The 24,437-nt window shown below is 41.3% G+C and overlaps 1 protein-coding gene across 3 annotated transcripts in view; it reads left to right on the top strand.

Moving 5' to 3' along the window:
* LOC122815837 (death-associated protein kinase 1-like) overlaps window positions 1–24,437 on the top strand; it is a 913,045-nt gene that overhangs the window by 725,089 nt on the left and 163,519 nt on the right. For all 3 annotated transcript variants that reach the window (XM_044088647.1, XM_044088646.1, XM_044088648.1), the window contains one exon: window positions 5,852–5,997. In XM_044088647.1, coding sequence (XP_043944582.1) covers window positions 5,852–5,997 — 146 coding nt within the window. The remainder of the gene's footprint in view (window positions 1–5,851; window positions 5,998–24,437) is intronic.

Below are 24,437 nucleotides of genomic sequence, written 5' to 3'. Positions count from 1 at the left end.
CCCCTTAGCCTCAACAAGCAAATTAGATCACTAGTGAAAACCTCCAAAGTCCATTATGAATCGAAACTAGCCTCTGAAACAAAGGGTGACCATAAAGCCTTTTTCAGTTATATCAGGAACCTCCATGGCAAAGCCCAGGTTTGTTCTGAATCAGTTCCTAATGGTACCACTTACACTGATCTCTGCTATGAGATTGGTTCAGTGCAAACTTCACCTCCTGTCCCCCCAAAGGCCCTTTCGACATCCCTGATACTTATCCCACACCTCATATATCCATAGATTAAGTGTTAAAGGCCATATCCAAAGCAAAGTACACAGCTTCCATGCAACCTGATATTTTCCCAGGCTGTATTCTGCACCATCTCCAGCAAGTGCTAGCCTCGCCATTGAGCACCTTTTCAACCTTAGCCTAAGTACAGACTTCATTCTAGCAGAGTGGGGAACTGCCATTGTCATCCCCATGCACAAAGGTGGTGCCACTACTGACCCTGGAAACTATTGCCCCATTAGCCCTCACAAGTCTGATCTGTAAGCCCATAGAGCATATTATTTTGGACTTTATAAACAAGGACATAGGCAATCTCCAAGCACTTGACCCCACCCAGTTTGGATTCATCAAAGGCAGATCTTGCCTGTTGAACCTGGTTGACCTTTTCGAGACTGTTACCAAGGCCCTGAATGAGGGAAAGTCAGTCCATACAGCTTACCTTGACTTGGCCAAAGCCTGTGACACAATCCCCCACTTAGGCATCATCAAAAAGCTAACACAACTTGGTGTAAATCCCTATATCATCATGTGGGTGGCCAGCTGGCTCACCAATAGGACTCACAAGGTCAAAATAGGTGCTTCCACCTCCGACAGCAGACCTGTCACTAGTGGTGTTCTCCAGGGATCTGTCCTAGGACCCCTACTGTTTGGCATCTACTTCTCAGAGGTCCAGGCAAAGACAAAAGACCTGTGGCTGACCAAGATTGCAGATGTCTGTAAGTTGGGTGCTGTCATTTACTCCCCAAATGATGTTAACATACTATAAGAGTGTCTCACAGCAACAAATGACAGGTGCCAAAGTCATGGCCTTAAGTTAAACACAAAGAAATGTATCATACCATTTGGCAAAACATGACCTCTACTGTTTACTACAGCAATGGTAACCCCCTAAGCACACAACCTGTGGTGAGAGACCAGGGTACACAGGTTGACATTAATCTCATATTCGACCATCATGTAGCGGCAGTGGTCAGAAAAGCCTTTTACTTGGTTCACCTCATAAGTAAAGGGATTGCATCCAGAAAAAAGGAGGTTATTACCTCTCTGTGCTCTTCCCTCATCAGGCCGGTAATTGAGTACAGTGCTGCCTTTGGTATGTACCTCTCCAAACACCTGCACCAACTGGAAAGGCTACAGAAATACCTCACAAAGAGAATCCATGGCCTCCAACACACTTCCTATGTGGACAGGCTCAAATCGCTATCACTCTACTGTGTATAGTACAGATTGCTTTGAGGTGATCTGTGTCTTGCCTACAAGGCAGTCTCGGACCCTGCTCTAGTAGAGATGCTCTATATCCGTAAATCTAACTCCTCGCGCATTACCCAATCGAAAAGCCTAAATCTAATATGTGATATTAACAAAACCTGCTGGAAAGACAGGTTTGTCTCTCAAAGGCTGTCCTATCTCTGGAAAAGACTCCTTATACATGTCAAAGTACGTCACTGGCCCTCTTCAAGCTCAACCTTCATGAGTGAATGAGAAACCACAAATTTGTCCCAGGGCTTCCACCTGTGTCCCTCATTGACAGGGACAACAGGTGCTGATTAATTCTTTTTTGGGGATAAACTCTTGGCTAGGCTTGTAAGGGCCCCAGGGCCATTAGCCTAGTAACCTCCTGTGAGGCTATATGATTCTATGATCCAGTATATGTTGTATTTTATGTCTTTGTGATAATGTGCATTCATGTGGAGCTTTTCTCCTTAGCCTCTTCTGAACATATGTTCTGTTTATAGGACATTCCCCATTATTAAATACAAATACAGTTAACAAAGAAACTAAAGGTGGAATTCCATTATTAACTGGATATGTGGTAACGATTAAGCTTCTAACTCTAGCCATTCCTATTAAACAAAATGATCCAGTGGGGCACATCCAAGATAGAATAAAGTAAAAGAAAAGAGGGGAATCTTAATGTACCAAAACAGAATCCCAGAAGGAACTATGACATGTTTTTGTTACTACAGAAGGGCAGACAGAACTGCAGACACATGTATATTTGATGTATAAGTGCAGATATTTGGGCAGTTTTAAGTCTGGCACTGGTGAAATAGTTCTAAATCTTGAGTAAAGCTATAGTTAAAATGATGTGGGGAGATGGAAGATATGGTTGTACAAGGAAGGCATCAAATAGTGTTACAGTATGCATCTAATCATCATGAATTATTTCTAAGTGCTGTACCAAAATGAAATTGGTTTATATGATGTATAAAGAAGCAGAGAATGACTTTTGACTTTCAGCAGCTGGGATACTGCCCGTTGCTGATAGTAATTATGAGTAATAGTTAATTGAATGTTAGGAGAAAGGTATTGTTGTCGTGCATGTGAGTTTTCATTAGTTTTAATTAAATTATTTATTTTTCTCTACAAAATTTTAATGAAATACTACTGAACTCTTGCTTTATGTTGAACAAGTGCCTTGGGAGGTTTAACTTTTACTATAGTTCCCACAAGAGCATGCAGATTTTTATTTATGTTCATTTGATATACCTGTGGAAGCATGGAGGTGTTTAGGTGAAATGGCAGTGGAGTTTTTAACCAGATTGTTTAATGAAATCTTGGAAAGTGAGAGGATGCCTGAGGAATGGAGAAAAAATGTTTTGGTACCGATTTTTAAGAATAAGGGTGATGTGCAGAGCTGCAGTAACTACAGAGCGATAAAATTGATCAGTCACAGATTGAAGTTATGGGAAAGAGTAGTGGAAGCAAGGTTAAGAAGGGGCATGATGATTAGTGATCAGCAGTATGGTTTCATGCCAGGAAAGAGCACTACAGATGCGATCTTTGCTCTGAGAGTGTTGATGGAGAAGTACAGAGAATGTCGGAAGGAGTTGCATTGTGTTTTTGTAGACTTAGAGAAAGCATATGACAGGGTGCCTAGAGAGGAGTTGTGGTATTGTATGAGGAAGTCAGGAGTGTCAGAAAAGTATGTAAGAGTGGTACAGGATATGTACGAGGGTAGTGTGACAGCGGTGAGGTCTGCGGTGGGAGTGATGGATGCGTTTAAGGTGGAGGTGGGGTTATATCAAGGATCAGCTCTGAGCCTTTTCTTATTTGCAATGGTGATAGACAGGTTGACAGACGAGATCAGACAGGAGTTTCCGTGGACTATGATGTTTGCAGATGACATTGTGATCTGTAGTGAGAGTAGGGAACAGGTGGAGGAGACTCTGGAGAGATGGAGATATGCTCTAGAGAGAAGAGGAATGAAGGTCAGCAGGACTAAGACAGAATATATGTGTGTGAATGAGAGGGAGGATAGAGGAATGGTGAGGATGCAAGGAGTAGAGGTGGCGAAGGTGGATGAGTTTAAATACTTGGGGTCAATAGTTCAGAGTAACGGCGAGTGTGAAAGAGAGGTGAAAAAGAGAGTACAGGCAGGATGGAGTGGGTGGAGAAGAATGTCAGGAGTGATTTGTGACAGACGAGTACCTGTAAGAGTGAAAGGGAAGGTCTACAAGAGGGTAGTGAGACCAGCTATGTTATATGGGTTGGAGACAGTGGCATTGACAAAAAGGCAGGAGTTTGAGCTGGATGTGGCAGAATTAAAGATGTTAAGATTTGCACTGGGTGTGACGAGGGTGGACAGGATTAGGAATAAGTATATTAGAGGGTCAGCCCAGGTTGGAAGGTTTGGAGACAAAGCCAGAGAGGCACGATTATGTTGGTTTGGACATGTGCTGAGGAGGGATGCTGAGTATATTGGGAAAAAGATGCTAAGGATGAAGCTACCAGGTAACAGGAAAAGAGGAAGGCCTAAGATAAGGTTTATGGATGTGGTGAGAGAGGACATGCAGGTGGTTGGTGTGACAGAGCAAGATGCAGAGGACAGGAAGAAATGGAAACAGGTGATCTGCTGTGGCGACCCCTAACGGGAACAGCCAAAAGAAGATGATGATGTTGACCAGGGAAGTCTGACTGAGTGTAGAACCCCTTTTCAGCAGAGGATATGGGAGAAAAGTGCCATTGCTACACTGTAATACAAGACGCAATGTAAATTAACACAGATAATTAAATATTAGTGTCATCCTTGACTCTGCAGTATTCGAAAATGATACACAGTAGCATATTGAACTGGTTCACGTTACATAAAATCTTATTGAGTAAAAATATACATTCACGCTGGTATGGTGTGACCTCACTGTGGTGTCTTTTTCATAGGCAGCTTATCAGGAGTATGGTTTCCATCTGTAATGCTGCACTGCATTGTAACTATCGGAAGTTTGATTTAAGAAGTGATGTGAGGGAAAAAACATGATCTTCAAATATGATCATTCAACTTAGGAGGCACTCTGCCATGCTAGTGTCTAGTACTAAGCTGGCAGTGACATCAGGGATGATATCAGTTTTAAGTCTGTCAGTTGGTGCAGAGTATTAATGGTCTGTTAATGAGCTGTTTCTCATGCTCCAGTGGTTCAAAGGTTGATTCCCTTAGCCTCTATTGTTTAATTGTGTGACTGAGCAATTTACTTAACCTGACGGTGCTTTGGGCTGAATCTGAAAAAGGTCCATGGAGATCAGTGGTCTAACTTGGTTAACAAATACATATGAATTAATAAAAAAAATAAAATGCATTTGTTTGGAACTCTGCATTTTTTTACTCTGTCCGTGAGTATCTATGCCAGTGTTTTTAGTTACCACCTTTTGAAGTGGACTGTTCGTGCTGGTTGACACTAACCCATAGCTTCTTTAGTTGGACAGCTCCCCACAGGAATCTAGTGCCTCCATTTTGATGCACAGGTAATTAATAATGAAGACAGACAGTATTTAATAGTGACCAAAGTTACATCATACCTATAGGCATTTAGAGATTGTGTTTGTGTGTAAAAACAAGGCATGAGTCAAAAAATGTTTTATGTACTTCAAAGTAATATACAGCAATGTTGAACTTCCTCCACCACCACTCTTGTGCATGTGTCAGTCTACAGAAAACACATGCTCAGTTTTGTTCGAGTACTGAGTGATGAAGGTAGAATATTCAGCTATCTAGTCTTTCTATCTAGACAATACTCCTGGTCCTTCACTGAATAAGGTTCTCAGCCCACCTAAACAACCTAGTTAACCAAACATGTCAAACAGGGAGAAATTATAACTGCAAAACGCCAACCACAATTTATGTGATTGACTAAATATGTGCAACTATTGAATGACATAAAAACTTGAAAAGTACATTATTATGCATTTAGAAAGTGCTATTTATTGTTATACGAAATTAGTATTTATAGGACATCCCTGTTACTGTGTGCTTGTGATTTAGTCTTGTATGTGTTATTTACTTTAAAGAGCTTAGCTGTCCTTGGGACTTCAAGAATTTCAAGGATATTGATACAGCAGTGGTGTCCCTGTAAAACTTACCCTCCAGCAATAATTATTGTATGATACAAAGCACAGTATGATTTTCTCTTCTGTTTCAGGTGTTGATTAAATAACATGCCTTTTGCACAGTATGCTGACACCTGTAAACAGTACACAAAGCTTACTGCATTCTGTCCCTGATAAAGGAACTCTGTCTTTTCTTACCATTCCTGTTTACTGTATTTTTTTCCTTAGGTTTCACTTGACAAATTTCTCCTTCTCTTTCAGTAAACAGCTTTTTTGAATTGTTGCATATTCAAGCCAAAAGTTTGTTTCATCATCTGGAAATTGAGAAGCCTATATTTAGTGTGAATTGCCAGGAGCCATCTGATCTTGAGCCTGTGAGACAACGTTTAAGGGAACTTGTTGTACAGGTAATCCACTGGTGTGCTGTAAAGAAACGCTTGCATTATAGAAAGAATGTTGAATAAATGAATGACAGTTAGTAGTTTCCTTGCCTCAGGGAAGGATGCAGTGCTGAAATTCAGGCTAGTAAAGGAGACTAGTAGGCAGTAAACAGTGATTCTGTGTTCATGTCTGAGAACGAGTTTCTGATCTTGAATAGTGTGGGGTACCAAGAGCTAAATTATTTTATTAACAGATCTGCATTCCATTTAACTTATCAAAATCAAAAATCCAGCTTCCTTACTTAGCGGCTTCACAAATCAAAATTGATGTAGATCTTTCTGTTACTATATTTCTTGTGGTTGTCCTTTTCTCAGGCATGAAAGTACTGAAGTAAATATTTTAAACTGGATTGTACGCCATTGTAATTATTAGTCCTAAGCTTTACTGGAGTTGTGTATTTTGAAGTTAGTAGTTTCAACATCATAGCTGGTCCTTCCCTTGTACTTTTGTATTGGATTTTTTCTTTTCTAGTGTCACAGTAAGGTGCTTCTATCCATGGGGTCATTCAACCTCACTGCTAAATGCTGCAGTTTGATTTCAAATGGAACTTTATTTTGTTTTTAAGTCTTGCTGGTCCAATAAAAGGTAAGAAAACATCATTTGTATATTTTTTTATTTGTGGTCTGCCAACAATCTAAATGTCTTACAGAGCATAAAATCGGCGATCAGATAACTGTGAATGGATATTTATCTGAACCCAGTGATTTTTTTTTGTGGTAAGCAAACCCCTTCCACCCTCTATACCCATTAATTATTACAACTGTCTCAGGGGTTCAGGTGTTGCCAATACTTAGAGAAAAAGAACTCTTTTTTTTTTTAATACAAAAAGCTAAGAGTTTACCTGTCTCTGATATACTGTGTTCAAGTTTCTTGGTTCTGAGCATTTCATTTGTGTTTTAGAAAAATTAATGGTTACAGTATAAATGGTTGAAATGTGCACCACATTGAGTATGGTGTTTGTATGTCTTAAATTACCTTTCAGAATTCTTTAATAAGGGTCTCCATTCTTGTCAATCAGCGGTTCATTGCTGTACTCACCCACATGCCTTCTGAGGGGTCCCTTTTTATATTCTTCTTTGATAGTTAAATAATTTCTTAAATGGTTGTTTAATATTAACCCTTTGAAGAACATCCCTTTACTCCCTTGAATATGAATTGTATTCTGGAATCATTAACAATGCCTCTTTTTGAATTGGTGTACAAAGTAGCATTAATATTCCTGACATAGGAAAAATTCCTTTTTAGATGTTTCTTCATCTAGAGTGTTTTTCTGAGCTGCAGGACCGTGGGTGCTGTGAATATTGCACCATTTCCATTAACAATCAGTCCTTATCTCTGATCACCATCCTTGTGGAGTGTTGCAAATTGCTTGACTGACTCCTGACTTACAAGCTTGTTTTATTTCTGATACTCCATCGGGATGGTTTGGTGGATTAGCCTTTTGCCTGTGAGAGGTTCTACTTTGCTTCCAACTCTCTGGAGTAAGGGGATGGAACCCTGAGCTCAACCCAGATGACCCATAATTGATTAGTGGCTCAGGCACTGGAGGAACCAAATGAGAGGTGGATTTCAGCAGCTTACATCAGCCCAGCCTTTTCAGGGGCAGGGATAAGGAAGAGGGCACATGCTTAGATATACTCCAGTGGTCGATTGTTGGTGGAAACCAGGAAGTCGGGGGGGAGGGGTGTTGCCTGCAAGGGGGTAAGCAAGGTTTTGTCTGAATTGCACATTGATGCATGGATGATATGCTGCAAGCCAATTGCACTACAGTCCTTTGGACAGTACCTTTTCATTCAGAGGGGAGGGGATAGGTAGGCCTTAAAGAAAAAACAGTCCCTTGGCAGCAGTATGATACTACCCAAGATGCTCCAGTATTCTCAGTGGCCATAAACGTGGATGGAGTTAGTCTGGGCGAGGAAGTAAGATGTTGTAGACCCAGTGATTGAAGAGAGACACTTGAAGTAAGCTAATGGCCCACAGAGGGGTAGACAGAAATACTGGAAGAAAGAAAGAAAGGTTCTAATTTGTGTAAGACTGAATTTGATGGCTTTCATTTAGCACTTCCTGTCTGTGTCATATCTTCCTAGATTTCAGTTGGACTTAGTATGACATGGATCCTTTGTTGCTTAATATGATGGTACTGAGCTCTACTGACAGAGGCAACTTCTTTATATGCCATTTAGCTGGGGAGTGGTAAGGACCAATCGTTTACAAATCATACAAGTCTGCATGATTTGTTTTGTGATGTTTATTTTAGCTTCTTTTGTTAGTCGTTCTCCTGTTGGCCAAGGTAATAGTCACTGGAAACAAGAGCTTTTAGGGTAGAAACTTCAACTTAACATATCAGAAACATGAGAGAGAGTTTCCTAGGTTCCTATACAAAACTTTATCAGCTGGGGGCCGAGTTTCTAGTATAAGGTTTCATGTGAAGAATATTTTGTAAGAATGTGTGGATCACATCAGTGCAGGCTACTGTCCTGCCTTCAGCCGAGTCATGAAAGGTAGACACTGATGATGATGACTCATGAATTTTGACCATCAAATAGGACATTTTACTACCAGTGAGAAAAAAGCAAATCATCAGGATGGCAGACACCTACATGAAAGAGAATCAGACTCCTTGGAGATCAACTAAAATGGCAAGCCCCTTCTACTTCAGAGAGTAAACACTTGAACTCCTCTTCTAATAGCTTTATTGACATGTCTATCCAAGCTGTGACAGTTGCCTTGCAGCTAAACATATACGCTGAGAAAAATGGAGTTTACATGGAGTATTTGTCCTTTTTCTGAGACATAAGATTCCACAGAGCTAAAAGTGTCTGAGGTACTGTGCAGAACATCTGGTGAAGGAAGAGATCTAGATGTGTTTTGTCTAGTTGGGTGGGGTCAGGGCTATTAGAATCATTCTAGGCCTTTCCCTTTGACTTCAGGGACTTCCCTTTGAACAGGAAAAAATCAGGAATGCTGTAACCAATAAAGCAAGCAAACTTTCCTTTCCACGAGAGAAACAGGAGACCTGCTAAGACAGCTTCAGTACTTGTCAGCTTTTCATTGCTGACTGTGTAAAGACATGTAGCTCTTGTCTTTTGCTGGAAAGTCTTTTTCTAGCATGCAGTACAAGGTTTTCCATTAATAAGCCTTTGATACGGACAAGCTCAGAAGATCTTAATGGATTTATGTATGCCTGGTAAGTGACAGGTCACCAGAAGCAGGACATGTTTTTTTCCCTGAAAGTGTGGACATCTGTATCTTTTCCTTTTAAGAAAGTTAGAAAAGTTAGAAGAGCTCTGAAAACTGCCATGAATTTTATTGGGGTACCCTTCTTTAAGTCTGACTAAACACTCTGAGTCTGAACATTCCTAAATGTGCTTCCCAGCCTGGAAGGGAGGTGTCCATGGTAAATTTCTGTATCAAATAGTGTAAGAAATCAAGCTTCTTTGTTGAGATTTTTAAGTTTTATTTATTTGTCACCCAGGGATCACCTCTGTGGCTCTGCTCGACAGTGGCACAGGAAAATAATTTTCTTGGGTGGCAAAAGCCAGGGTACCTTTTTGGCTGGGCTTGTATAGGCCCCAGGGCTGATAGCCTAGTACCTACCTATGAACCTATGATGTCTAGGTAAATCCACTAAATACACATGCCTATTTCCAGTGATGACCAGGGAGTGCTTTCTGGCTAACTGATTTGCCAAGAGTCACAGAGCAAAGATTGACAGTCCAGCAAGCAATTCAGCTCTTTCTTGCTATTGGAAAAAAAATCTAGGTGTTCTTGTCCTGGGCATCCAAGTACTGATTGTGCTGCACCTCTAAAGCCACTTAATTAGCTGTATTCATTGACATAAAGAGGAAAAACCCTGACTGCAGCCCAGATGATGTGGTTTCACTTAGTGGCCCAGACAGTGGAAGAGCTGGTGAGGTTTGAGAGAGGGTAAAGAGGCAGTGCTTGCTCATCTGTTTCAGGGCTAGAAAGGGGTACATCTCCAGACTACACAAAATTACTAAATTAAAGGGATGCAGGGCATCCTGAGGAGGGATTACATCACTTGCAGAAGTGAGTGACAGCCCCAGTGATACCAGTTGCAGACTGAATCATGTGGCACGTTAATGGGCATGCATAGGAACTAAGGTGCAAGCATAAAATCCACATCCCTGATCTCACCACTCTTCATTTATCAGTCCTTGCTCCTAGGAGGAACAGATGGACTGTATGGTTCTAGCTTCTCGTGGAATGAACAGGTCAGCTCTGTAAGCAGAGAGGGAAATCCTCGAAGGTCAGTAGGGAGGGCAGGAGTAAATAGAATGACAAAAACATATTAAATTGGTCTTATATGAACTTGGAACTGTCTGCACAAATACTGTACCTGTATTCATTTATACAGTTTTGTCTGTCAGGCGCTCAGATGAAGACTAGAATCTTGAGAAGATGCTGATTCTGCACTGACCTAGGCTTAGTTTCATGAGCTTTGAACTAGACACAATCTGCTGGGACAGGAAAACTCTTATTCTGGATAGAGTCTTTGATTAGGCTTAGAGAAGGCCTGTAGGATGGTAATATGCAAGTCTTAAAAATATTGTCTAGAACCCCTAGATCTGATATTGACAACCTTATAATTGGGTGTACAGTTGGAATTGCCTTTCCTTCTCTCTTATTTTTGGCATTTTTTTCCCTGAAACTCCCATGCTCGGAGTCGAGCAAGCCCAGTGTATCTGCATGACATAATATCATGAGCAGCAGTGATGAGCATGCCCAGCCCTTGTGTCTACACATTCTTTTCTGTTGCTGACACATTTGGAATATTGATCCTGACACTCACTGAAGAAACTGTTTCATGTTCAATGACTAAGAAACGTAAACCCGTGAAATATTCAAATGACTGAAAGGTCATGAGAGAAGATCGACACTAAAATTGTCTTTACTGCTTTGGAGAGGAGCTGAATGTAAAGAACTCCCATACTTTAATTAATTTCAGCCTGGACACCTGAAGAGGCATGAAAGAGAAATTCACGGTCTACTTGGCTTCTCTTAAGATGGAGGCAGACAAGACTGCTCAACACAAGGACTTGAGGGCGATTCCCTCGCATGGTACCAGATTTATGTGCAGGAGGCAAATAAAACAGGCTGGACATCAGTAACACCCAACTGGAGGTATGCCTGTCCCTAGGAAGGCCTCTTTCACCTGTATGCTATGTACTCATGCTTGTCTATCATGTGATGAGATATCTGCTGAACTACTTCTTATTATGAATATGCAGACATACTAATTAAGAGGTGCACCTCTGGCAACCACTTTGTGTGCTTTTCCCATGGTGCAACTATTATCTGTGCCTGAGTTTAATGGTCAAAGCACTCCTTCTACCATCCTGCTGGTAGAGAGATGGTCTCTCAGATTTTCTAGGTGAAGCTCAGTGGTTGTACTCCACACTTAAGGACTCTTTTCCTCAGATCTCCAGTGGATTCGTCAGAGTTTGATATCCCTAATTGAAGAGAGTCCATGAGGACTTTCTTTTCAAAGCTTGCAGGTCAGCTTCTCAACACAGTTGTTTAACATCTGTTGAGACCTTGCCTCATAATTGCAATAGAATACCTTTATCAAGTATGACCTAATGTCAGATATAGGCCTGGTATAAGCTTTTTCTGTTTCTGCACTGCCTGTGGCAAGCGCATCTGCATATGCTGGTACTCTGTCATGTAACAACCGTATTGTGCCTGTCGCACTGTTGATTGCGTTTTTGCCTCCCAGGTGTGACTCTGCCCAAGCTTGTGCCGAGGCAGGGAAACATTTTTCTTACCCTTTATGTCATGAAACAGGGACTCTGAGGACTTACAGGACTTTATTTCTAAGACTGATAAGGACAGTGAGAACCTCCTTGCTCTCTTAAATCTCTTACAAATGACCGCTCCCTTGGAGAATATCACAAGCTTTTAAAATATACACTGACTGGTTTGTGGTCTCCTTTTCATTCCCCCTGGGCATACCTGAGTGAGTGCTTAGAAGAAGAGGAGACTTTATCATCCCTTCCTTGGTGTCCTTTATCAGAATCTATTCCCTCAGTTTTCTAGGTGGTGGGTGCCCTCTATAAGCCAACATCTGAGTTGTGTTGGATCCTAATCAGATATCCTAGAGCATCTGAAAGCAGACTGCATGTATTCTGTTTGCTGCAGCTTAGGTCTGATTGACCACAGCACTTTGCTGCCAAATAAAAAGTCTAAAGTTTTGGGCAAGTAGAATGTCTTAAGTCTGGCACACTAGGGCTTTAATCCCTTATCTGCTAACAGACTAGGTTATTTTCCTGTTCCACAGTGTTGCTTTGATTCTCTAATCTCTCTTTACTTGTCCAGAGTCCAGTCCTCTCCAAGTCTGGGCTTAAAGAGGACTTACTAAGACTGTATCCACAGTTTGAATGGTAGGCTTCCAGACAACGTGCAGCACATTTGGACTATGGTTAGGTAAATAGCCACAAATTGTATTGGCTTGGGCTGTTCTCTTTCATTGAAGAAATCAAACAGGCCATCCTCGATGCCCCTTTAGTGATGGAGGTTCTGTTTGGTCACTTCCTCAGCACTTGGTTGTGGGCCTCCAGAAGAGAAAGCAAACCCTTGCTGTAGTTGATGGCTCTGTCATTTCCCCCTCAGACTCTCCATGTGTTTTCCAAGCCAGACCAATTCTTCATGAAGAAGAAACCCTTGCAGACTGAGGGAGTCCTCCAGAGCCATATAGTCTTGTCTTATCCATCTGCCCTGCAAAGTCTTTCAGAAAGATGACATTAGTTCAGTAGCTGCAGTCCTAATTATATTCCAGAACTGTTCTTATGGGTGTGGCTGTCCAGGTTTGCCAAACCAAAAAAAAAAAAAGTGAGTTCGTAACATGGCCATAGGTGTCCACATCTTAGAGCACATATCCTCATTCCGCTGAAGGACCATGCCTTCTCTGGAGAGCTTTTGAGGCAAGCCTAAACTATGCTCCAGTCAGGGGCTTGTAGATGTTGTTCTTCTACTGTGACAGCTGTAGAGAGTGTATGAGGATCATTATTCAGATGTAGCTTTTCAACAAAGACTGCAGTTTATAGATACTATTAGGGCAAATAACATAAACTGAGATTATAAGCTGACTTTCTCTGCGGTGTTAAAAATGTTTTTGTCAGAATGAGTGTTGTCTTTTGCAAATATGAAGGAAGTAATTTGAAGGCACTGCCAATATGTTTGTTTTTGAAGTAGTGGAGATGAAATTTAAAGGGATTTCAAACTGAGGCAACTTTGTAAGTTCAGTGAAAGTTGTAGAAGAATGAAAGGAAGGGGGCAGGAATGAAACAGAAAAGAAAAACTGTTTTTGCGTAGTGTGGAAAGGCTTCTTGGGTGACAGACAAATGGAAGTTTGAGCCCCACCACTGCCAGACTTTGTGAAAAATCCAGGTCTGGTTGGTGACATTTCTTCTGAAATCAAAGTTAAGTACAACAGACTACTCGCCTATCTTAAATATATCAGACCTGCCTGAAGCGGTGTCTGTACTCACAAATGTCCACACCATCAATAAAAATACTTCCCCACCATCTCTAGACTAGGTAAAGCTAACAACAGGTTATGGATAACAAAGTAAATGAAAATACTGTTCTAGGTCAAAGACGCTGACTGGCAGAACTTGGAAACAACATCACTACTCAGAAACAAGACACGCAATTCTAATCATGCATAATCTTAATTAACAACAAACCATCCACCTTAAGTCCTAGTAAATGTCATCATTTAAATATCCTAGACCATTTAAAACATTTGTTAATCAAATAGGTTGATCTGCCAACAGCAAAAACTCAGTGGAAGGTGCTATCATTAACCAAAAGCACTCCTCTGTCCTAATAACATTTTACAAAAATTTACAAACCTACTCCCAACATCCAAGTCCCTCCCCGTACCTGCTGATCTTCCACCTTACACCCACCATACATACCTCTTCCATAGTTAGAACAAAAGACAGTTTCAAACTTCTTGATGATGCCTCCTCCCCAGCTCACATGGTCTGTTTCCTTGGTTCCTCCTCGTGTATCATTAGCATCTTATTCAGCCATTAAAACATATATTCAACCCTATGTCTACAATAAATGTTTGGCACTTAATGCAGAAGAGTACAACTGTGAGCTGTTAACAGGCTGCTTCCTGTAGTCCAGTGTTTGATTTTTTCATTCTCCATTTGTCTGCTTTGTGACTGAGCAAGTCACTTAACTTGACAGTGCTCCTAAATCACCCTTACAAAGAGGCAGTTGTCTCCTGTAGACTTACCCAGATAACAGACAAATAAACAATTGCCTTTAAACCTGTTATTTGGAAACGTTTAGTTGTTATACCCCTACTAAGATTCCCTAAACCATTAAACTCTAGTGAGTTCAGACCATCTGTAGTATCCCCACACTTGTTAGGCTCCGTGAGAAAAAAGTTTACTCTTATCTAGCCAGATACATACAAAAATTTGCATTGTTATTAAGACATCAGCAGGACATCTGAGTTGGATGCAGTACCGTGGCTGCCTCTCCATTCTGACATCTTCACAAACAAGGACAAGGGTAACCGTACTAGTGCAGTACTCTCTGACCTCTGCGAAGTTTTTGACCTTGTGGACCACAGTATCCTCCTTCAGTCACTCACTACAACTGGAATCGGCTCTTACTCCGTTTTTTGGTTCAAAGACTTTCTTGTCTCACAGCACATCTAATGCCAAAATAGGCTTCAGTATCTGTCTTCCTAGCAGTCTGAGTAAAAGAGTACCACATGGCCTCCTTTCTCTTCTCCATCTGTCACCATTAATATTTATCAATAGACTGCCCGGTGACTACCACCCTCCTTCCATTCGTTCCCCATACAGATGACATGGCTTTGTATAAATCTAGCTCCTCCCCAACCAGTATCATTTCATACTTAAGAAAACATCCTGATCTTTCTCTCTAAGATTTACCTACTTTTGAAGCTGAAAAAATAAATAAAATTGTATTCTTTGATACCCAACAGAAACTTTAAGCAGCACATTCAAAATGGCAAATCATCCACAATAAATCCACAATAATCTCAACTTCATGGAGACTGTTTCCACTGTTTAGGTATCTGTCGGGACTCCCAATTAAACTTCCAGTACCCTATTAATTTCACAATTTCATGCAAGAAAGATTGCACCGTTCCTTTCCCCTGAATGTAGGAATGTGATTGGAAAGGGTATTATTGCTGAGCATGAAAGCAGCCTACCAATAATTTTAATGCACCCCAAGACGTACCTGTCTTTTAAACAGTATCTGACCAGATTTGTAAATTCATACCACTCTCCCCAAAGGAAGAACATCACTGTCATACATGACAAAAGCCAGCCAACATCCAGTAAAACAATCAGTGCAGCTGTTATTGGATTCTGCAACAATTCATCTTCTTAATTTAAAAACTCTTCTCACTTTTGCAAGCTGACTTAGCTTGTAATAAGGACTTCAGGCTTCCAGCTGAGTTGCAGTTTGAGCTAAAATCATATACTAACTTAGCTATAAATTTGTTCTAGTAATTATACTGCTCCAGCTAATTATGTGCTGTATGCAATCAAACTGTAAAGAAAGTATCTTTTCCTTATATTTTCTGCACCTCTCCCATGCCATCTTGAATAACTGTGGATTTCTTCTCCACCTACCATTATGGTTATCCAGTCTGTGGGTCCACATTTCTTTCTTTGAACATGTATTTTCACTGATGTAAGGAGTAGCCATTATCTTCAATTTGTTGCATGTGCTGTCTCTTACTCTAACTTTCATGTTCAGGACAACATTTTTACATCTCTCTGACACAGTGTTGTGCATTCATGTTATGTCCCTTTGTCTCTTTTGGTCGTAGATGTGAAGAGTTTTTTTTTACTTCTAGTCTCTGGTCATATCCTTTCCCCTCCATCCCACACATATTTCTGGTGGTTTCCATCCATCTCCTTGTTTGGCCTTCAAAATTCTGCAGAGTAGAGAGGATGTGGCTTGACCCAATGTATGTTGTAATTGGACCATTACCTGTTTGCTTCTTGAGACTATCCCGCTGAGGATGCACTCCAGCCTTGTGTTGATTGTTGCCTCCACCCTTACACTTTGTTCCCTGTGTTGTAGCCCAGTTGAGAACCTTTTCATCCTGTTTTGTCAGCAGCTGCATTTCCTCCCATCTCTGCACTGAACCTTAGCTGCCATCTTTCAGTCTGTGTTCAGTCTTTCTAAATCTTTTCTCATACTCTTTCCCCAATCTTCCTCTGCTCTCTTTAACTTTCTGTGGTCATTGAAGAGGTTGCTCCTTTTCTTTGCTCTCCCAGATATGTTGTGGAAAAAAAAAAAAAAAGCACTTAAGACTTCAGGTCCCAGAACAACTGACTCTTGCCTTGTTTTAAATATTGATGCAGAGTAGTCTTTCAGTTCTTCTTCCCCTTTTTGTCATTCTTCTGTGATCTCTGTCCCTGCTCAGCATGACCCATTGTGGCCTTCCCTTTCCTCTTTCTTCTTTATACCTAAACAAGCATTTACTTCTTCTGTTGATTCATTGTGACCACTCATTTTCAACTTGTGGCTTTGCTGCTCCTGTATCCTTTGTTCTACTTGTGTATTTGCATTGCGCCTCTTCACCACCTTCCTTCCACTTCCTATATGTCTTGCCTTTTGCTGTAATTATTAGCTTTGCTTTGTAGCCACCCTGGCCTTCTCATCTCTTTGCCTTTTCAGCTTTTTCTCAGATCTGTATTCTTTGTTGTGAGTACTGTATCTGTGACTCATTCCTGTAGCACATTTACTCTTTCAGTTTGTCCTCAGTCCCCTAACTCTTCTCACTCAGCTTATTGTAACCCACATCCCTGACAAATCCCACATCTTTGTCTTTAGGTTTTTACCCTACCCTACCCTGCACACACACACACATGCTACACAGCAGCATGATCATTGTTGTCTTATGCTATATTCACTTGTATGTCCCTGACCCCTCTTTGCTTAGGACCACATCCAGAATCCTTTACTTGCTGTTGTAGTCCTGCACCAGTTAGACGGTCACATCATGATGCAAGACTTCAATCAACTTTTCAGCCCTAAAGCTTCAAATCTCCCACTCTGTTTCTGGCAAATTAAAATCCCTCATGACTGTAACTTCAGTCTTCTATCCTACTCCTTTATTTTCACTCCAGTCTCTCTCTCCTTTTGCATGTCATGTCTTGCGGTCCAGTACATTGTATCAGTCCACTGGCATTCACTCTTTCTTCCCCCAAAACCATCAGATTACATACCCTAAGTTCTAATGCTGCCGCCATCCTTAGTCCCTTCATGGGATAGTATTCCTCCTCTGCTCTAACCTCTCACTTAATGCCCTTTTTATGTAAATTGCTATTGCACCTCCATTCCAGCGCTTTGCCTCCTTTGTCTATCATTCCTGAACATCTTGTATCAGAGAACCACCATGTTCCAACCCCTCTTAATCGCCTTATATTTCTATGATGCCACCAATGTCCACCCACCCTCCTGCATCTTTCTGTCTCTCGCTTTGTCTCTGCAGATCTCCCATCTTTTTACCTAGACTCCTTGCATTGCAGAGTCATACTACCCAGCTGTGTTCTGAGACACTTCTGTTTTGCTTTGTGTCCCCTTTCCCCTTCTTTCTAATACCCGAGTACATTTTTTGAATCTTCTGCATCTGTGATATGATTTTCTCTTCCATCTTAGTTTAAAGGGGTGGTTGCTCAGATATACTTTGCCAACTCAGTTATAAGCTCTTTGTCCCTTCTGGGCTAAAGTGAAACCTGTCCTAATCTCAGAGCTGGTGCTCTTTACCAGGTCTGTCCTTATCTTCTTACCAGTCACAAGCCCTTCTTCCCAATCTGCTGCCATAGAGTCATACTCTCTAATTCTCTTCTTGCCATAAAGAATGTTGAAGGTTAGACTTCCAAGATGGCTATATATTGATCGACAGCATAACTTCAGCTCTCCCACTGTAAAAACAGAAACTGAGAAAAAGGAGTGCCATTGAAAACATTTTTTTTTGGTAAACTTCAGTTACTAAATTCAAAAATCAAAGGCCAGCAGACAGTGATATACCAGTTGCTTTATTAAAACATGTATAAATGAAACTCCATCAGACCAGTTTCGGCTGAAAAAACACTTAGATAGTCTTCATCACTGTAATGTGATTCAGAATTCCATAAAGTTAATGTCCATTTATAGAGTAGCCTATCAACAAAAATGAAGCTCATTGGTTATTCAGAAATTCTCATTCAGACCTGGTGGAAATAAATCACTCAGCTTGATGGTCCACTTTTCACGTTTTTTTTTTTTGTATTCAATATAGTGCCAGCCAGCTTTATTGGTCCTATTACCAACAATCCTGTCAATAATTGTAAATCTGAAGTTTGCACCGTGGTGTATCAATGAATGTTTGTATAGGGCATTACTTATTCTTTTGGTTCTAATGTCACTACAGTGTTCAGAAATCCTTAGTCTCAATGGCCTAGAAGTTTCCCCGATGTAAAAGGCTGAACAGGTACATGTAGCAAGATAGATCACCCAATCCGTTCTACAGTTAGCTAGGAATTTAGTGTTATAAACTATACCTGTGTTCCTACTAGTAAATTGTTTGGATTTGACTAGCTTGGGACAATGTATAGTGTCCACACGGTACACATCCCGTAAGTAAATCACCTGTTAAAGTGCATTGACTATAGTCCGGAGTTTGTTTCCGGCCATGTTTGTAATGATTAAAGTGAGACCCCAAAGCTTTCCCTTTCCGAAATGAGAAGAGACATCTATCATTAAGGATCTCAGCTTGCTATCAGCTAGAAGAATATTCCAATTTCTCTAGACACTATCTAATATATAAGTATTCCTCCCATAGGTGGTGACAAGGCAGATATCTGTATGTCCCCCCTGTTCTTTATTTCTTTAGGTCAATAAATCATTCCTGTCTAGTGTTGACACCCAGTTACTGGCAGTCAAAATTTTACCAATTTTGTAGCCCCTGTCTCTAAACCTTCTGGTCAGGTCCTTCTTAAAGTGTTCATATTTGTCTCCTTGTGAACATATGCATTTCATACGAAGAAATTGAGATTTGGGTATATTTCTAGTGATATGTGGTGGATGGAAACTGGATGCATGCAGTAGGGAGTTGTATTGTGGGTACTTATCGTAGACCTAAGTGTCTAAAATGTTGTCGTTATTTCTAGTGATCAAGACATCCAAAAAAGTAATCTGTTGGACATCATAGTTGGCTGTAAATTCCAATCCCCACTTATTACCATTTAGATATTCAACAAACTCCTGTAGAGGTTTAGTGTCAGACCTCCAGACCATTCAGCAATCGTAAAGGTAACACCTCCATATGTCAATTTCCTCTAAATATATATTGTGGTTGTTGTCATAAATTAGTTGTTCTTCTACAAAGGCCATAAAGAGGTCAGCATATATGGGGGCAAAAGATGCCCCCATAGCTGTCCCCCGGACCTGCCAGTAACATTTGTCCTGATAGTAGAAAACATTTTTAGAAAGAACATGTTCTGCAAGACAGATCAAAAAGGTATTAAATCCTGGGGGATAAAGTTCGGATATAGATAGCCAATGTTCCAAGAGCCTGTAGCCCAGCCCAATGAGGAATGTTAGTATGCAGAATCGATACATCCAGAGTACATAACAGCCATCTGGTTTCTACTTGCATGTTCATAGGTAGGTACTAGGCTATCGGCCCTAGGGCCTGTACAAGCCTAGCGAAAAATGTACCCTGGCTTTCGCCACCCAAGAAAATTATTTTCCTGTGCCCCTTTCGAGCAAAGCCACAGAGGTGATTCCCGGGGTGAATTTTCTATTTCCCGTCCAATTGTGCTAATGAGGAGCTTTGTTTGATATAGCTAGGTAGTTTGTTCCAGAGTATGAGAAGTCTCTGGGACAGGAATCTATCCCTCCAGCATGTTCTGTTTATTGTGATGACAAGGTTTAGGTCCCTAGAACATGTAGCTCAGAGGGATTGGGATTTCTTTAAGTGGAGCATGTCCAGCAGCTCTGGGTTTGACATAGCTTTGTATGTTAGGCAGAGATCGCCTCTGAGTAGGCGATATGCGACGGAGTAAAGCTGGAGTTTTTCGAGACAGTCTGCGTAGGGCATCTGTTTGAGGCCGGTAATCCTCTTTGTGAAGTATTTCTGCGGCCTTTCCAGTTGTTGTAGATGTCCTGCGATGTTCATACCAAAAGGGATGTTGTACTCTGTAAAGCAGGGGTGGGCAAACTTTTTGATTCGTGGGCCACATTGAGTTCTAACATTTGACAAAGGGGCCAGAACAGGAGCAGATAGATGGCATGCTTTGAAAACATCACCTCATTGGGGGAAAAATACACATCTTGGGATATGGAGAAAACATGTGCTTTAATTTCCAATGAAAATGAAGAAAAGCATTACAATAAAATCTCTGACTTCGAAATGAGTCTTTAAACACTGAAAATCAAATAAATGACCATTTTATTTTAAAGCACTGAAAGTTCTGTTATCCTTCAGGATATCACCATTACTCTCCTCCTGACTGTCTTTTTTTTCAAAAACGGTAGGAGATGCTGATGTACTTGTCCTGTTCCTTTTATTCAATTTGTTTCCCCGGTGCCAAAAGTCAACAACGACCAGTGCAAGGACGAAACAGTTGCAGCAAGTCAGTCTGTGAAGCGTTATATTTGATCTGCACGCACTGTTTATTTTAACAACGTGCGTATCATGGAGACGCACACATTTTAATGGGAGCAGTGTTGTTGGTCTCCTTTTTTAGCCAGCGCATCAAAGTCTGGAGTTAGTTTTGTTGTGGCGATTCTCAGGATGGATCTGAGGTGTAGGTCTGTTAACTTGGATCTGTGGCTGGCTTTGTTGATGTTCATGATGCTGAAGGTCTGTTCACACACGAAGGTAGAGCCAAACAAAGCCAACATCATCTGCACTTTTCGCCTTAAATTTGGAAACGCGGCATCATTGAGTGAAGCATAGAAGTCATTTAGTTTCAGAGAGCTGAACTTCTCTTTTAAGGCAGGGTCGGACTGAAGGTCGATCAGTTCAAGCTGAAGCTCCTCTGGAGCTGTTTCGGGGTCTTGTGACAGAGGAAAGGCCACCAATTAAAGTAACTTGTCAATTTTGTCGAAATCCAAAAACCGACGGCAGAATTCTCCATGCAGTGCATCCAGTGACTCACTGTATTTCTTTACTTTTGCTCCGGCCTCTTTCAGCTTGGCTAGTCTAGGAAAATGAGTGAATGACTTGTTCAAAATCTGCCTGGAGAATAAAGCCAGCTTGGATTTGAAGGCTTTCACGTTTGTGTACGTCATGCACAAACTGCTCCTTCCCCTGCAGTTTCACGTTGAGCTCATTCAAGTGTGAAAATACGTCCGTAGCAAACGCAAAGTCACACATCTAACTCTTGTTGCTCAGCTCAGGAAATTCATCAGTCTTCCCCTGCCGCTCCAAAAACACGCCAATCTCCTCTTTGAGCTCCCACACTCGTTGAAACACTTTGCCCAAACTCAACCAGCGGACACGGGAGTGATAAAGCAGGTCCTGGTGATCCGCATCAGTTTCCTCCAGGAATGCAATGAACTGACGGTGCTGAAGTCCCCGTGCGCATATGAAGTTGACGAGTTTCACCACAGGATTCACAACATGATTCAGCTGTAACACCGATTTACATAGAGATTCCTGGTGGATGATGCAGTGGAGGAAAATGACATCCTGGTCAGGGTTTTCATCTTTCACTTTATTCTGGATTCTCCTCAGCAGGCCAACGTTTTTTCCCGTTAAATTTGGAGATCCATCTGTGGTGACGTTAACAAGCTTACTCCAGGGAAGCTTCATGTTTTCGATGGCAGCAGACACCCATTCAAACAAGTCCTCTCCCCGTGTTTGTCCTTTCAGTGGCTCCATTGTCAAAAACTCCTCCGTTATTTCAAAAGTTTCGTTGATTCCTCAGATAAAAATGAGGAGCTGAGCAGTGTCTTTGACATCGTTGCTTTCATCCAGTGCTAAAGAATAAAAAATGAATGACTTCTCCTTTTTGTTTAATCTGCTGGTGATATCTTCATCTATTAGTTCCACACGGCGAGTCACTGTCCGCCGTGATAAACTGATTTTCTCAAATTTGTCTTTGGTCTCCAGGCACAAAATACCTGCTGTCTCTACCATACATTCTTTTAAAAACTCGCCCTCAGTTTGCTGGCCTTTGCTATTTTGAATGAAAGCATAAAACTGGCCTTGGTACTTGACTCTTGAATGGCAGTTTGACAGTGAAAAAACTTTGCTGAGCTTTCAAATTAGCTGCCACCTTCTCAGCAGCAGCTTCCCGTTCTTTTGTTGAGAGCTTGCTAGCATAATTAGCGTGCTTTGTGGCAAAGTGAAGGCTAATATTATACTCTTTAAAAACCGCCACAGTTTCTTGGCATATCAGGCAAACAGCAGATGATCGGTGTTCAGTGAAAAAATATTTAGTTGTCCACTCCTTATTGAACACTCGACATTCTCTGTCCACTTTCCTTTTCTTGGGTCCGCTCATCTTCATAGAGGGGCGGTGGGTCAAAGGGTAAAGTGCAAACGTGGAGTAATAGGCCTACGCTTCACCTCAACAAAGCCAATATATCTAGAGTGCGCCATCTAGTGAGGAAACATCAGAATTGCAGGGGAAATAAAACATTAACAAGGTTAATTTATTACATTTTTTCAAGTTTGGCGGGCCGAATCAAAACGTTTAACGGGCCGCATGTGGCCCCCGGGCCGTAGTTTGCCCATGCCTGCTGTAAAGGGTCTAATGAGTGACGGGTAGAGGGGAACAATGACCTCTTTTTTCCTGGATGAGAAACCTTTTGTGATGATGTGTGCCACGTAGAAGGATTTCCTGACTACTGTGGCAATGTGATTATCAAAGGAGAGACTACTGTCCAGCTGTGTCCCAAGGTCTCTTATCACACTTTCGGTGTTAAATAGACTACCACCTATGTGGTAGCTCATGGGTACAGAGTTTTTACCAAAGGGGACGATAATGCACTTTTTGGCATTGAGCTTCAGGCCATGGCTTTGACACCAGGCATCTGTCTCAGTGAGGCCCTTTTGTAGGATGTCCACATCATTAGGAGTTTCAATCATGGCTCCTAGTTTGCATTCGTCTGCGAACTTTGTTAGCCAAAGATCTTCTGTGTTAGCCTGTACTTCAGAAAAGTGGATACCAAACAGGAGAGGACCCAGGACTGATCCCTGTGTTACTCCACTTGTCGCTGGTCTGAAGTCGGATTTGGAGTCTGCTACTTTCACAGTGTGGGTTCTGTCAGTGAGCCAGTTGGCAACCCATCTTGGGACATAGGGATTTATACCTAGTTTAGTGAGTTTATCTATAATTCCAGAGTGGGGGATGGTGTCAAAAGCCTTGGCGAGATCTAGATAAGCTGACCACCTTACCTTCGTCTACTGCTTTGGTGACTGCTTCAAAGAAGTCTGTCTGGTTTAGGAGACATGATCTGCCTTTTACAAACCCGAACATGGTGGGGTCCAGAGTTTGGAGATTACCAATGTCTTTGTTTATAAGTTCCATGAGGATACATTCCATGAGATTACCTGTAAAAATTGGGTTGTATCCTTGATCCTGGACCTAACACAGTTGTATCCTGGATCCTGGACCTAACTCATTTCAGCAAAGGTTTCAAGTATTTAGTCAAATCTGCGAGAGGGGTTCAGTAATGCAGCCTCGCCCCGATACAATGGGTCTGCCTGGTGGATGATAAAGATCTTTATGTATTTTGGGCAGCAAATATAGATATTGGCTAATTGGATCTGATACTGTCAGATGGTGTGATGTAGAATCTGATTTAGTCCCCTCCTTTTTGGCAGACTGAAGAAAGTGATCAATTTGTTTCTTAAAACTAGAGCTTGGATCCAAGGGCATGTGGATGTAGTAACACCCATAATTAAGTTGCCTCTCTGCCTCAGCATGGTATTTGACCCAGTCCATGACAACCACTGCCCCTCCCTTGTCTGCAGGCAGAATGACCACATCTTTGTTATTAGCAAGGTCCTGGATTGCCTGTATTTCAGTCTTTGAGAGGTTATTAGGCTTAATTCCAGATTCCTTGAAATGGAAATGTAGATCTTTGAGAACAAATGTTTGAAACATATAAACACTGTGTTGCATAGGAGTCTTATAATTAGTGTTTATATCACGTTATCGAAAGATGAAAATAGCGAACGCTATTTCATCGGTCCCAAAACATCTAAACATGAAAATATCGAACATTCAGAACAGCAAATTTTTTCCCATGGAAAAAATTTGCTGCTCCGAAACACATACACACAACACAAGCACATCAAACAAACAGCAACCACACACATACACTTAAATTCCTACATCTAACGCTACATTAAACTAAACATACACTACTA

This window comes from Protopterus annectens, chromosome 11.part0 (genome assembly GCF_019279795.1).
Source record: "Protopterus annectens isolate FY-2018-M chromosome 11.part0, PAN1.0, whole genome shotgun sequence".
Lineage (NCBI taxonomy): Eukaryota > Metazoa > Chordata > Ceratodontiformes > Protopteridae > Protopterus > Protopterus annectens.
The sequence above is the reverse complement of the archived record's forward strand: the minus strand, read 5'-3'. Positions and strand labels throughout refer to the sequence as shown.